Source organism: Parus major, chromosome 23, assembly GCF_001522545.3.
Source record: "Parus major isolate Abel chromosome 23, Parus_major1.1, whole genome shotgun sequence".
Taxonomy (NCBI): domain Eukaryota; kingdom Metazoa; phylum Chordata; class Aves; order Passeriformes; family Paridae; genus Parus; species Parus major.
In genome coordinates, this window is record NC_031791.1 from 3,324,666 (window position 1) to 3,337,621 (window position 12,956).

At 63.5% G+C, this 12,956-nt stretch overlaps 2 protein-coding genes across 4 annotated transcripts in view; both read left to right on the plus strand.

The window, feature by feature from the left end:
• Positions 1 to 2,242: 2,242 nt before the first annotated feature.
• LOC107214105 (probable beta-D-xylosidase 5) lies at positions 2,243 to 6,210 on the plus strand. Its single transcript, XM_015649140.3, has 14 exons — positions 2,243 to 2,526; positions 2,594 to 2,754; positions 2,863 to 3,022; positions 3,165 to 3,335; positions 3,416 to 3,507; positions 3,594 to 3,751; positions 3,836 to 3,939; positions 4,034 to 4,258; positions 4,367 to 4,452; positions 4,638 to 4,774; positions 4,934 to 5,023; positions 5,136 to 5,344; positions 5,478 to 5,684; positions 5,802 to 6,210. Exons 1-14 carry the CDS (start codon positions 2,341 to 2,343, stop codon positions 6,087 to 6,089), a joined length of 2,274 nt encoding a protein of 757 aa, XP_015504626.1. The 5' UTR covers positions 2,243 to 2,340; the 3' UTR covers positions 6,090 to 6,210.
• A 2,781-nt stretch (positions 6,211 to 8,991) lies between these two features.
• The window catches only part of MAP7D1 (MAP7 domain containing 1), a 14,956-nt gene continuing 10,991 nt past the window's right edge, over positions 8,992 to 12,956 (plus strand). For 2 of the 3 annotated variants that reach the window (XM_015649464.2, XM_033519580.1), the window contains exon 1: positions 9,435 to 9,538. In XM_015649464.2, the coding sequence (XP_015504950.1) occupies positions 9,475 to 9,538 (64 nt within the window). In that variant the 5' untranslated portion in view covers positions 9,435 to 9,474. Of the gene's footprint in view, positions 9,009 to 9,434; positions 9,539 to 12,956 lie in introns of those variants that run through there. The other variant, XM_015649466.3, reaches the window with a different exon arrangement.

A 12,956-nucleotide genomic window follows, 5' to 3' on the forward strand; every position in this document is an offset into this window, starting at 1 on the left:
TAGGCTCGGAGATGCAGAGAAAGGCCCTGTGCAGCGCAGAAGCCTGCCACACCAACGGTGTAAGAGAGTGCAAATGCTCTCCAAGATGCACAAAAAGAGGAAAGATCCTCTTTCGGCAGAAGCAGCGTTCTGGAGCGCTTTGTAACCGGCACAACGAACAACGTGTGCGGGGAGATGCCGGTTAGTGTCCGGGCGCTGGAAATTTCGAGTGCTGCATCAAGTCCCGGGTCAGACAGTCCTGCTGCCCTCAGCCTTACATCCCAGGGTGTGTTCCAGCAGAGTGCGGTCCCTGCTCGGCCAGTGGCTGCATGGTGGCCTCGGTGCTGCTCCATACAGTCATTCCAGGTCCTGCTGGCTTCCTATCTCCCCTCAACCCCGCAGCCCTGGCTGATGTTGCTGGGTCAATAACTCTTCATGAGTCATAAGCAGAGCAAGGGTCTCACCGTGGGAAAGGGCCCTTTCCCAGTACACCTGGTCTGGGGTTTTGCTCCTACCTTGGTCCCACACTGCTGCCTTAGAATCAGAATGAATTGTGGAGTATCCCAAACTGGAAGGGATCCACAAGGATTAAGTCCAACTCCTGGCCCTGAACAGGACACCCCTGCCATCCCACTGTATGCCTGAAAGCATTGTCCAAACACACCCTGATCTCTGCCAGGGCCATGCCCTGGAGATCCCGTTTCTGTACCTTCCTTGCTCAGCTCCAGAGGGTCCGGAAAGGCTGATTCGGGGAAAGGGCATCTGGTGTCCATGGGTGGATGAAGCAAGCCCTGTGCTGGCAGGATTGTGCAGGCTCAGAGCCTTAGGCTGCAGCTCAATGCGTAACACAAGCAGGTTTCCACCCTGTGAGGCCTGCAAATAGCCCCACAAGAACAGGACAAAGGAAGGGTGTCACAGAAACTGGCCTGGCTTGGGGCTGAAGGAGCTGCAGGGAATATTCCCTAGGACAACTCAGCTTCCCCAAACCCTCCGCAAGTCAACATGGCTCCCGGTGCACCAAGTTCTGCTCCCACATAGACTGTGCCTGGCATTGTTTACTCATTTATTCAATCTCTTGTTGTTTATTTATTTATCCCATTATGTCCTTGTCCCAAACCTGTCACTGAGCGAGTGCTGAGCCCTGACCTGGCTGGGGTGGTGTGCCGGGGGCAGAACATGCTCTGGGCACAGGGGAACCCCCCCACTCCTGCTGGCTGCTCAGGAATCCAGCAGCTGGGAGCTGACTTGCTGTCACCACCGAGCAGGAGTGTGAGGACCAGCTGTGCTGCGGTGACCTGCTGGCATTGCCTTACATGGCTGCATCCCCGAGACACTGCCAGCTGCGAGGCACTGGGCCTGGCACTGGAGCGTGGTGCAGTTCTCCTGGTTGGGGGGCTGCCAGCAGCACTTCCATTGTGCCAGTGAGCTGATGGCACATCTGTGCTCCCTGTCTCTAGCTCTGCAGTGCCAGGTGCCCTCCTGCTCCCAGTCCCAAATACCACCTTGGGCGCTCCACCCCAGTGTGCTGGTAGCTGATGGAGATCACTGAATCCTGTAACACTCTGAGTTGGAAGGGACCCACAAGGACCACGGAGTCATGCTCCTGGCACAGGACACACCAACAATCCCACCATGTGTCTGAGAGCACTGTCTAAATGCTCTGGCATTTAGAGCTCTGGCAACCTTGGGCCTGTCCCCATTCCCTGGGGAGCCTGTTCACTGCCTGACCACCCTTCGGGGGAAGAACCTTGTCCTAATATTCAACGTAAGAAGGCACCGTGTCCCTGGCGACCGCAGAGGTCCCTGGCAGTGTCCCTCTGTGCTGAGCTGGGGGGCTGAGAGGACACATAGGGCACCCGCGCTGGCATCTCACTCTGTCCTGCCATAACGCCCAGGAAGCACACGGAGATCCTTCCCAGGTGGAGCCGTTACTGCTCCCCGGGCAGGGGCCGAGCCGGCCCCGCAGCAGCCGGGGGCACCGAGAACCAGTCTGACGGCGCCGGGCGGCTCTGCCGGTTCCCGCCCGCACATGGGATGCTCCGGGAGACGGGTGGAACCGAAACGCCGCGACCTATTCCCGCGGCGGGGCCAGGCTGCGCGGGGCTTGGGGCTCGTCGCCCCTCGAATACAGACCCAGATGCACGGGGTGAATCTCACAAATCGGCCCGGGGGGCGACCGGGACCTGACAAAACCCCGGGCAGGCCTGACCTGTCCCGGCCTACCGCGCTCCGCCCCGTCCAGTGGGCGCAGGGCAGACTGCAGCGCGCTCCGCCCCGCCCCGCCCATCGCGGGGAGCTCGGAGCGCCGGGGCCGAGCCGGGTTGGGCCGAGTCGTGGAGATCCCGGGAGCTGGGCCGAGCCATGCCGTGGAGGGCTCTCCCAGCAGCGGCGCTGGGGCTGGGGTTCCTGGTTCTGAGCGCGGCGCTGGGCGCGGGGGCGGCCCGGGCTCAGCCGCCCCCCTTCCCTTTCTGGAACCCCTCGCTGCCCTGGCACCGCCGGCTTGACGACCTGCTGGGCCGGCTGAGCCCCGCCGAGCTGGTGCTGCAGGTGAGGGGGCGGCGGGACCCCCTCGGGGCTCCCGCGCGATTCCCCGCTCAGCGCCGCTGCCCTGCAGGTGGCGAGGGGGGGAGCGATGGGGAACGGCCCCGCGCCCCCCATCCCGCGGTTGGGCATCGCGCCCTACAACTGGAACACGGAGTGTCTGCGGGGTGACGGCGAGGCACCTGGGTGGGCCACGGCTTTCCCGCAGGCCTTGGGGCTTGCTGCCGCTTTCAGGTATCAGCACCGGTGACCGGGGACCGAGGGTGTGGGATGGGACCTTGTGAGACAGGTCCCCCCCTGTCTTGCCTATGCCACCCTGACACCCCTGCGCTGTCTCCACAGCCCTGAGCTCATCTACCGTGTGGCCAATGCCACGGCCACCGAGGTGAGAGCCAAGCACAACAGCTTTGTTGCTGTTGGCCGCTACAGTGACCACACCGGGCTTAGCTGCTTCAGCCCTGTCCTGAACATCATGAGGCACCCACTGTGGGGGAGGAACCAGGTGCCAGCTTGGGCGGGTGATCCCTGGCTGGGATTGGGCCACAAAGGACTGTGGCTGACCAGCTGGACATGGCCATGGCTTGCCAGGCTGTGGGGATATAGGGACAGGGCTCCCAAAGGTGACCTGCCTGTGCCCTGGACAGGAGACCTATGGGGAGGACCCGTTTCTGAGTGGGGAGCTGGCCCGCAGCTTTGTGCAGGGGCTGCAGGGCCAGCACCCCCGTTATGCCAAGGCCAGCGCTGGCTGCAAACACTTCAGCGTGCACGGAGGCCCTGAGAACATCCCTGTCTCCAGGCTAAGCTTTGATGCCAAGGTGAGTGCAGTGGGGCAGGGGGTGTTAAGAGGGCAGGGGACAGTCCAGATGCTGACCCCACTCTGCCATGGTGCTTTCAGGTGCTGGAGCGGGACTGGCGCATGACCTTCCTGCCCCAGTTCCAGGCATGTGTGCGTGCTGGCTCCTACAGCTTCATGTGCAGCTACAACAGGTGTGGAGAGTGGCAGGAGCCACATCAGCTGGGCTGCCCCTGGCCAGTGCCCCGCGCTCCTGGCTACCCCATCCCCTCTCCAACAGGATCAACGGCGTTCCTGCTTGTGCCAACAAGAAGCTGCTGACGGACATCCTGCGTGGCGAGTGGGGCTTTGATGGGTACGTGGTGAGCGACGAGGGGGCTGTGGAGCTCATCATGCTAGGGCACCACTACACACACAGCTTCCTGGAGACGGCAGTTGGTGAGCTCACTGGCTGGGCATGGGGTCAGTCCCCAGGCATCGCACAGACATGACGGGAGTTCTCTCTTGTCCCTGGCGTGGCAGCCTCGGTGAATGCTGGCTGCAACCTGGAGCTCTCCTATGGCTTGAGGAACAATGTCTTCATGCACATCCCTCAGGCTCTGGCCATGGGCAACATCACATTGCAGGTAAGCTGAGGGGAGTGGGTTCAGGGGTGTGGGCAGAGAGCCTGAGCTGTCCCTGCCAAGCACAACTGTGGTGTTTGGGTTGGGGTTTCCATAGATGCTGCGTGACCAAGTCCGGCCCCTCTTCTACACACGGATGCGGCTGGGGGAGTTTGATCCCCCAGCCATGAACCCCTACAACTTCCTGGACCTGAGTGTAGTGCAGAGCCCCGAGCACCGCAACCTCTCGCTGGAAGCTGCTGTCAAGAGCTTTGTGCTGCTGAAGAACATGCGGGGCACACTGCCCCTGCAGGCCCAGGACCTACCTGGCCAGCACCTTGCGGTGAGCCTCTGCAAGGTGGCGGGCAGGGGGAACATGCTGGCTCCACACCCATGGCACACAGGTGTCACAGGTTTTCTGGTGCCCAGCCTCAACTTCTTCCCCCTGCAGGTTGTGGGTCCCTTTGCTGACAATCCCAAGGTACTCTTTGGGGACTATGCACCAGTGCCAGAACCTCAGTACATCTACACTCCCCGGTGAGACAGCATAGTCCCACCTCTTGTCCTCCTCTCCTGGTCACAGTTCCCCTCTGGATACTGTCCAGGGCTGCTGCTGGAGCTGCTTGGCCTTAGGCTGGTGGCCAGGGCAAGGGGGCTGTCCCCATTGGGCTCCAACCCTGGGGCACAGCTGCCCCTGTGTCCTCTGCTCTTCCCTGGTGCAGGAGGGGGCTGGAGATGCTGGGGGCCAATGTCAGCTTCACAGCGGGCTGCAGCGAGCCACAGTGCCAGCGGTACTCGCGGGCAGAGCTGCTGAGGGTCGTTGGGGCAGCTGATGTGGTGCTGGTCTGCCTGGGGACAGGTAGGTGGCAGCAGGAGGGCACTGGGTGGGCACTGCCAGGGCAAGGGGAGTGCTCTGGGAGAGGGGGGATGCCCATGAGCCATCTCTGAGGCGGTCAGTGCCTCTGCACTGTCTGCCCACAGGGATGTAAGGGGCTCTCCCTTGGCTGTCCCCACCCAGGGGTAGATGTGGAGACAGAGGCGAAAGACCGGAGAGACCTGTCCCTGCCGGGACACCAGCTGGAGCTGCTGCAGGATGCTGTGCAGGCGGGTAGGGGCTCTGTGGGACTTCAACTCGCCCAGGTGTTCTCATCCATGGGACATGCCAGGGCCATCCCAGCAGTGCCACTACAGGGCTCCCAGTGACAGCCATCTCCCTGCAGCTGCTGGCCGCCCTGTCATTCTGCTGCTGTTCAACGCGGGGCCCCTGGATGTGAGCTGGGCACAGGCACATGATGGTGTGGGGGCCATCCTGGCCTGCTTCTTCCCTGCCCAGGCCACTGGCTTGGCCATTGCCAGGGTATTGCTGGGCGAGGCGGGGACAAGCCCTGCTGGCCGGCTGCCAGCCACTTGGCCTGCAGGCATGCACCAGGTAAGGTCAGGGCTGCTGGTCGAACCCTTAGCCCTTCCCTGCCTTGGTGGCTGCAACAACTGGGGGATGCAGGGCTGGTTCTTGTCTGTGCCTGCCCAGCTCTGCCCTGTTCCACTGGCCCCTTGTCCCGCAGGTGCCACCAATGGAGAACTACACCATGGAGGGACGGACATACCGGTATTATGGGCAGGAGGCCCCACTCTACCCTTTTGGGTATGGGCTGTCCTACACCACCTTCCGCTATCGGGACCTGGTGCTGAGCCCCCCAGTGCTGCCTGTCTGTGCCAACCTCTCTGTGTCTGTGGTGCTGGAGAACACGGGGCTGCGGGACAGTGAGGAGGTGGGCACAGCTGCTCTGTACTGAGCTGGCTGTATGGCGTACAGATGTGCCCGAGCTCCTCCCTGCAGGGGGTCTGCTGTGGAATCCCATCGTGCTGACTCCCATCCCTCCGTGCAGGTGGTGCAGCTGTACCTGCGCTGGGAGCAGTCATCTGTGCCGGTGCCCCGCTGGCAGCTGGTGGCTTTCCGCCGTGTGGCTTTGCTGGCCAGCCGGGAGGCCAAGCTGTCTTTCCAGGTGCTGGCTGAGCAGCGTGCAGTCTGGGCACAGGACTGGCACCTGGAGCCCGGCACCTTCACCCTCTTCGCTGGTGGGCAGCAGCCGGGCCAGAAGACACGGGTGCCCTCCGAGGTGCTGAGTGCACGGTTCAGCGTCACTGGCACGGCCCGACCCTTACGTGCATGTTAGCGGCATGGCCACGCATGGTGGCCACGGGGTGCTGGCAGAGGGAAGCGATGTGAGGCACCCCGTGTGCTGTGGGCAGCGTAGTGGTTCTCTGCCCTGCAATAAAGTGCTGGTGCTCCTGGCAGCTTGGGTGCCTCCATCCTCCCGGCACAGCGCTGACATTTCCCAGGAGCAGGACCGCGCTGACATTTCCCAGGAGCAGGACCACACTGCTCTTGTCCTGCTCAGTGTTTTCACCCTTCTCCCATGGCTGTCCCACCCCGAGGTGCTGCTGAAGGCCCACATCCTGCCTGTGCCCCACACCGACCATGGGGCAGCAGCCACCCGGACCTGCGCGTCCTGCGGCCACACGTGCCTGTGCCTCCTACTCTATTTACAGCTGCTGGGCTGCTCCAGTGCATTCCCTGCGCTGAGGGAGCAGGTGACTGGCAGCCTGGGAAGCTCGGAGGGAAAGGGCTGACCCTTCTCCTTCCGAGGAAGGATCTCCTTCCCAGGCAGGATCCAGGGAGCGGGAGGGATGCTGCAGGGAAGGGGGCAGAGATGCTGTGTTTGGAGCGACCAGGCTTTGCTCTGGCCCAAGGGACAGATCCAACCCTGCAGCAGTTCGGGGGCTGTAGAACAGCCCTGGGATGTGATTCCGGCAGTAATGCTGGCAGGAACTCTTCCGGATGGTGTTGGAAGACTGTGATCTCCAGCCCCGTGGCCGGAGGCCAAGGTGGGGGTGGCAGGGAGTGCATGGGGCTGCCCAGGCCTGACCCCATGACATCAGGACACTAATTACAGATGCAGCTTGGGATAATTACAGAGCAAGCATGAGTTGTGGCAGGGCAGGGCGCAGCCCACTGTGGCTCAGCCCATTGCTGGCCCATTTGTCACTGACACCCACGGGGGGCTGTCTTGCAGCAGCCAGGATTTGCCATGGGCTGTTGCGTAGCCCCTTGGCAAGATGCTGGGGTTCTGGTTGTTGCCCTGACATGCTGCTGCTGATGGGTTCCTGTTGCATCCATCCACCCCAGGACAGGACACAGGGACAGACACTTGTCCCCAGGATCCTGTTGGGTCACTGCCCCACAGCTAGTGGGAATCAGCTGGAGTGTTTTGGGAACAGGGATTCAGATCAGCCCTTGTGGGCACTGTGTCACAGAGCAGCAGGGTGGGAGCAGCCTAGGGTGAGGGGCTGAGGACAGATGTGGGAGCAGATGGAAACAGGTGGGATGGGATGTACCACACATTGTTTTGCTCAGAGGTGCTGGTAGGGTTTGTTTGCTGTCCTTGTCCTTGTTTGCTTCCAGACTTGCACAGTGTCAGCTCCTGCTGGCAGGGCTGAGCTGTGGCTGTAGTTATCCTTTGACTTTGGGGTGCTGATCACTTTGGGTCCCTACAATCAGTTTCAGGACCAGGTGTTGGGGCCCTGGGGTGTAGCTCCCTACCCAGACTGGCCTGATGAAGCCATGGCGTTGTTGCACCCCACACTGCAGGGCTGAGGAGCACAGGGAGTGCTGGGGCATGCAGCAGCCAGGGCTGGATGCCGTGCTCATCATGAGCTCATCGGATTTTCCATCAGCTCAGGGAGGGCAGCTGTTCCCAGCACCACGGAAATGGCAGGGCTGGACCCAGGAACCCCAACACAGCAGGGCTCTGCCTGCAGCAGAGTGATCAATCAATGCCTCCTTGTATAAGTCCATCGACTTGCTGGGCATTCATGAGCCCTCTCATGTTGCACTGCTGGAGCATGGCCACAGGCCCTGTACATCCGTGGCTGCCCCTTCCTCACCATGCCCCCTGCTCCAGACTCACCCCACTGTGGGGAGGAGGACCATGGGACATGGCTGGATCCAGTACCAGGCTGTCCTAGAGCCTTGAGATGCTCATCTGCTCCAGGTGATTCTGTGGGACCCACAGGCAAAGAGGCTTTGGAAGCCACCCATAGTCACCCTTGGAGATGTCATGGAATGCCTCCAGTCCCGCTCTGCCAGATTCGTTGTGTGCCATGGAAATATGGGGCTGTGGGGCTGCTGCAGCCCCGTGGAGGATAAGCCATGCAATGGGAGTAGGGTTGTTCCCCTTTCCTGTCCCAGGGCATATCCTGGCTTTGTGAGTTCGCAGGGACACTGCACTCCGTGCCATCCTCCTGGGGTGCCCAGCTCCCTGAGCTGGGGCTTGGCCATGCAGCATTCCCTGGTAGGGAGTCAGCTGGCAGGTGAGGCTCGGGGAGTTTTGGGAAGCCTCTGCTCTGTCTGAGCTAGGTGAGAGGGTGAAGGGCTGGAGGCTGTAGGAGGGTGATGACTTTAGGGTGATTTGGGGTATAGGGCTACCCCTACAGCATCATGGAGTGGGGCCGCCCTGTCTGCTGAGGAGCTCCCCATCCCTGAGTCAGGGGAATGCACTTCCAAGGGAAAGGGTTGGGGTTTCGGTAAACCTGTTTCCCTGGTAGGTGAGGGAGAACGAGTGGCAGCGGATCTCTTGGCCTCCGGTGACATCATCCCCAAAACAGGCATCTCTGATGGGTGCTGCCCGCACCCATCAGAGAAAACTCACTTTTTTCATCCGCACACCCAGAGCGGAGCAGTCTGCGGGGTGCCTGAAGCAGTCTGGTCACGTGGTGGACAAGGACATGTCCCTGCCTCCTGGTGCCCCTGCAGAGCCTGGAGTCGTGTTCCTCCCACTCCTGGTGCTGCCCGCTTGTCCCCTACCCTGGCCGTGCAGCTACATTCCCGTCCAAGCAGGGTCGAAAGGGATTTCAGCGTAGAGCGGGGTCCGCTGCTCCTGCCCCGGGAGCGGCCCCCGTTGTCTGCCGGTTACCGGGCAGGGTGGGGTGCGGGGGGGAGCCCCGCGAGCGGGGGCGGCTGCTGGAGGTGACTAAGGCTCACGTGTGACGGGGAGCGGGGCAGCAGCAGCTCCAAGGCCTCTCGAACAGCTGAGGTGGGGCTCCGAAACGGGAAATCTGTGTCTTTTTGGGGTGCCTGAGGCTGGAGCAGCTGGAACGAGTGGCGCTGGCTGTGCATCGCGGTGCTGCTTGGGGCGGGGCGTTTGCTGCGGGGCCAGCGCTACCGGCGTGACCGGAGCATCGTAAAATGTGTTTGCGAGTCCCAAAATCTGGGAGAGCAGGGGCTGGAGCCTGGCGAATGGCCGAGCAAAGCTGGGGGATGCTGAGCACGGCAGGGGCAGGCTCGAGGCAGGGGTGAGGGGCGCGGGGTCCCAGCCACGAACGCGGCAGGAGCGGCGCAGGCTCGGGGCTGCGGGGCCGCGTCTGGAGCAGGGGCGAGGCGGAGCATCCCCCGGCCGCTCCCCCCGGCCGGGGCCGCGGGGCCGGGGCGGGGAACGCTGAGCGTCCTCCCCCGCGGGCCGGGGGGAGCGGGGCTGGGCCAGCCCCTGCGCCTGCCGCGCCATGGAGCGGAGCTGCGCCGGGCGGGAGCCGCAGCCCCGGCCCCAGCCCCAGCCCCAGCCCCTCGGTAAGGATCCGCGGCGGCACTGGCGCCGGTACCGGCTCCGGGGGGCGCCCGGCACCCCTTCCGCACCGCGGGGCCGCAGGGAGTCCGGGTGCGGGATGCGGCCCGGGGATGCGGGGTCTGCCGGGAGTGCGAGGTGCGGCCCGCCGTGCCGGCGGAGATGCTGCGGCCGGGTCCGCTGAATGCGGCGGTGCGGAGCCGGGCGGCGGCCCAGGAAGACGGTGGAGAAGCCGGGGGTGCGAGGGGGGGTAATGCGCTGCCGGGGCCGGGGCGGCTTCCCGGGAGGGACAAAGCCCGGGCACGGCTCTTCCATCTTGGGGAGGGCCGGAACGGCCCCGGCCCCGCCGGCGGCGGGGGTGCAAGGGGACTGTCCTTGGGGAGCCCCGAGGATGGCGGCGCCAGCGCCGCCCCGGCTCGTCCCCGCCGGCCGGTGGGCGATGTCCCCGTGGGAAGCACACGGTGCCCCCCGCCTGCCCGGGGCCGGTCCTGCCCCGCCGCGTGGACTCGGGGCTCGTCCCAGCAGGGCCGATCCCGTTGTCCCGGGATGAACCAGGGAGGGCGGCGGCGGCGAGGCCGCTCTCGGGGCCGGGGCTGGCGCTGCCTCTCGGCCCTCCAGCGCAGCGCTCGCTGTGACTAAGCAGAGCTCCGCGGCGGGGCCGCTTCCCACCGCGGGAGGAAGAGGAGAGGCGGCTCCCCTCCCCCTCGGCCCCAGTGCTCCGTCGCCCCGGCCCGCGGAGAAGGAGGGATGGCTGCGGCTCCCGGCGATGTTGAAAACCGGCGGCTCCTGCACCAGGCGGCCGCGGGTCCTGGCATCGCTGCCCGAACGACGCGTCCTGCGCCAGACATGTTGTCTGAGTCCTGCTCTTTGCCTCCGCCGCCTTCCTGCCTGCCGTGGCCTGCCCGCTCGATGCTGTCGCTGCCCGGGGACCGGGGCTGGCTGCTCTCGGCCACCTTGGGCTCTCCGCACACCCGGATGGGTCACTCTGGCTGCTCTGCTGTTTGCACAGAATGGTGCTGAAGAAGCACTGGTGGTTTTGCACCATGTCCTCCTTCGGGGACCATCCCTGACATGTCCCACGTGTGTGACCTGCATGACTGGGCAGCCCGGGCTGCTTCCTGTCTTGCTGCCTAGAACAGTTGTCGGGGTCGGAGACACCAGCAGGGACGAGATTTCACTCAAGGGACCCACCATGTGTGTGGCAGCCAGTGGCAGTGGAGGCCAGAAACTCGTGAAGGACAGCCAGGGCAGGGTGACCTGCAGAGCTACCCAGGTGGACAGAGGGATGCAGTGGACAGAGGGACAAGGAACTAAGCAGGCAGAGGAGCACACAGAGGTCTGTCCTTATCCAAGTTTCCCCCAGCTTCTCCAGCCTGAGAAAGGCTGCCTTTCTCTTGGCAGGGCAGAGAGGGAGGGTGAGCTGGTTGCCCGCCAGTGCCTGTGTTTGGGAGCAGCAGCTCGGGAGTTCTCCCAGTGCTGGAGCCGCTGCTGTGTAACCGTCAGAGCAACGTGATGCGACGTGCAGAGTGGTGATGTGACAGTCCCGTGGTGCTATGTCCAGAATAGTTAGCACAGCTCTAGCTCCCTTGGAGGGCTCTGAGCAGGGTCAGGCAGCCCCACAGACAGCCTGCCGGGAGTGGAGCTGGATCCCACACAACATCAGCCCTGGTAGGTGCCACCTCTGTGTTGTGAGGCACAGGACCTGTTTTTTGGGGGTACTGACCTGCTCCCCAAGGGGCTAGATGCTGGCAGGCACACAGCCCCATGCTCTGCCTTCCTGCCAGGTTTCTGTTTCCCAGCATGATGCTAGCAGACAGGTTTTTGGGAGCATGGCTGGGCTGGCTGCCCTGGGCATTGGTGGTGCCACATGGGTCGCCCCAAGGACGAGGGCACCTCCTGTCACCACTGCCAGTGTGCCAGATGGATGGTGGGCAGGTGTTCTGGCCCCTGCCCTTGGGCTGTTTGGGGTTGCACTGTAACCACAGTCACAGTTTGCTGTGGGGGTGCTGCGGTCAGCATCAACTCCAGCTCTTTCCTACAGATGTGTTTTAAACCCTGGAAACCCCCTGGCTCTGGCCTCGGTCTCACCACAAGATCCCAAGTTCCCCTTGTTGCTCTCCAGCTTGGCACGTCACTGCTGGCTCGGCAGTGCCGCGGGAGCTTGGTGATCTCTGCCCTTGCCCAGGGGCTGGTGCAGTTCCCCCATGACTGCCCCCCATACCCTATCCTGGAGCCTTGGCAGGACACAAAGTCCTGGGAAAGGGGCTAAATATGCCTCTTTCTCCTGCCTGGCACCTGGTTATGCCCTCCCAGCAGCCCTGCTGCCTGCCCCCTCCTGCCCCGCTTCAGCCTGTCCCTGGAGGCCTGTCCCCTGAAGCAGGCTGTGGTAGATGCACTGTGGGCTGAAGCCCAGGCAGCTGCCAGCTGTGTTTCACTGGCTCCAAGCTGGCGGGGAGAGGAGCCAGACATGGGTGACAGTGCCCGTGTGCCTAGGGACAGGCTGCAAGTTGCTGTCCTTGTTGGGGACAAGGTGTCATTGCTGATGGCAGCTTCCAGGGTGGCACTGGCCACCCCCAAGGCAGGGGCTGCTGGCATTGCCCATGCCCAGGCATGTGAGCCAGCACTGAGGTTGTGTGTCAGTGCTGTGCCTGCAGGTACATAGTGGGGATGTGTTGGGAATGCAATGTGGACATTCCAGGGATGTGTCAGGAGCACTTGCTCACTGTCCCTGTCATCCAGGTGTGAGGGCTGCTGCAGCGCAGGGGAATCCCAGGAGCTGGTCGGGACAGGGCAGGGCTCAGCCCCAAGGCATGTCTGAGTGTTGAGGCAGGGGTGGGATCAGGGGCAACACGGGCTTGGAGCACCCCCAGGGCTTGGAGCATCCCAGTGCATCCCACAGTGCTCTGGTGGCCTCAGGTAGATCCCACGGAGCAATCCCTGCTCTGTGGCCATGGCTGCCTGCCTGCTCTGCACGAGGACCTGCTGGCGACAAGAGACCCAGAGACCTGTCCCCATGTGCTGGGTGCTGCAGGGGAGGCAGCTGGCAACAGCTGCACCAGGGAGGGCTTGAGGGTATATTTCTCACATGGATGTCCCCACAGACTGCCGGGAGCAGCCCTGCAGGGCCAGCAGTGACTCTTTGGGCTGGCCTCAGGGTCTTGTCCTTGGCACAGCAGGGACTGGTGCAATGGCTAGTGTGGCTGGACAGTGTGATGCCAGCACCGTTGTTTGGCTTTCCACTGCTCACCAATGACATCCACTGCATCATCAGCCCTGCTCTCCTGCCCCCCTGGGGCATGGGCAGGCCCAAGTTGATGCCCCCGGCCCCGCTGGGCACTGCACGTGGAGCAGCCTGTGGCTGCAGAGTGGGAACACAAGGATACGGAGCTGGGGGGAGCTGCTGAGGTGACATCAGGCGGGTGC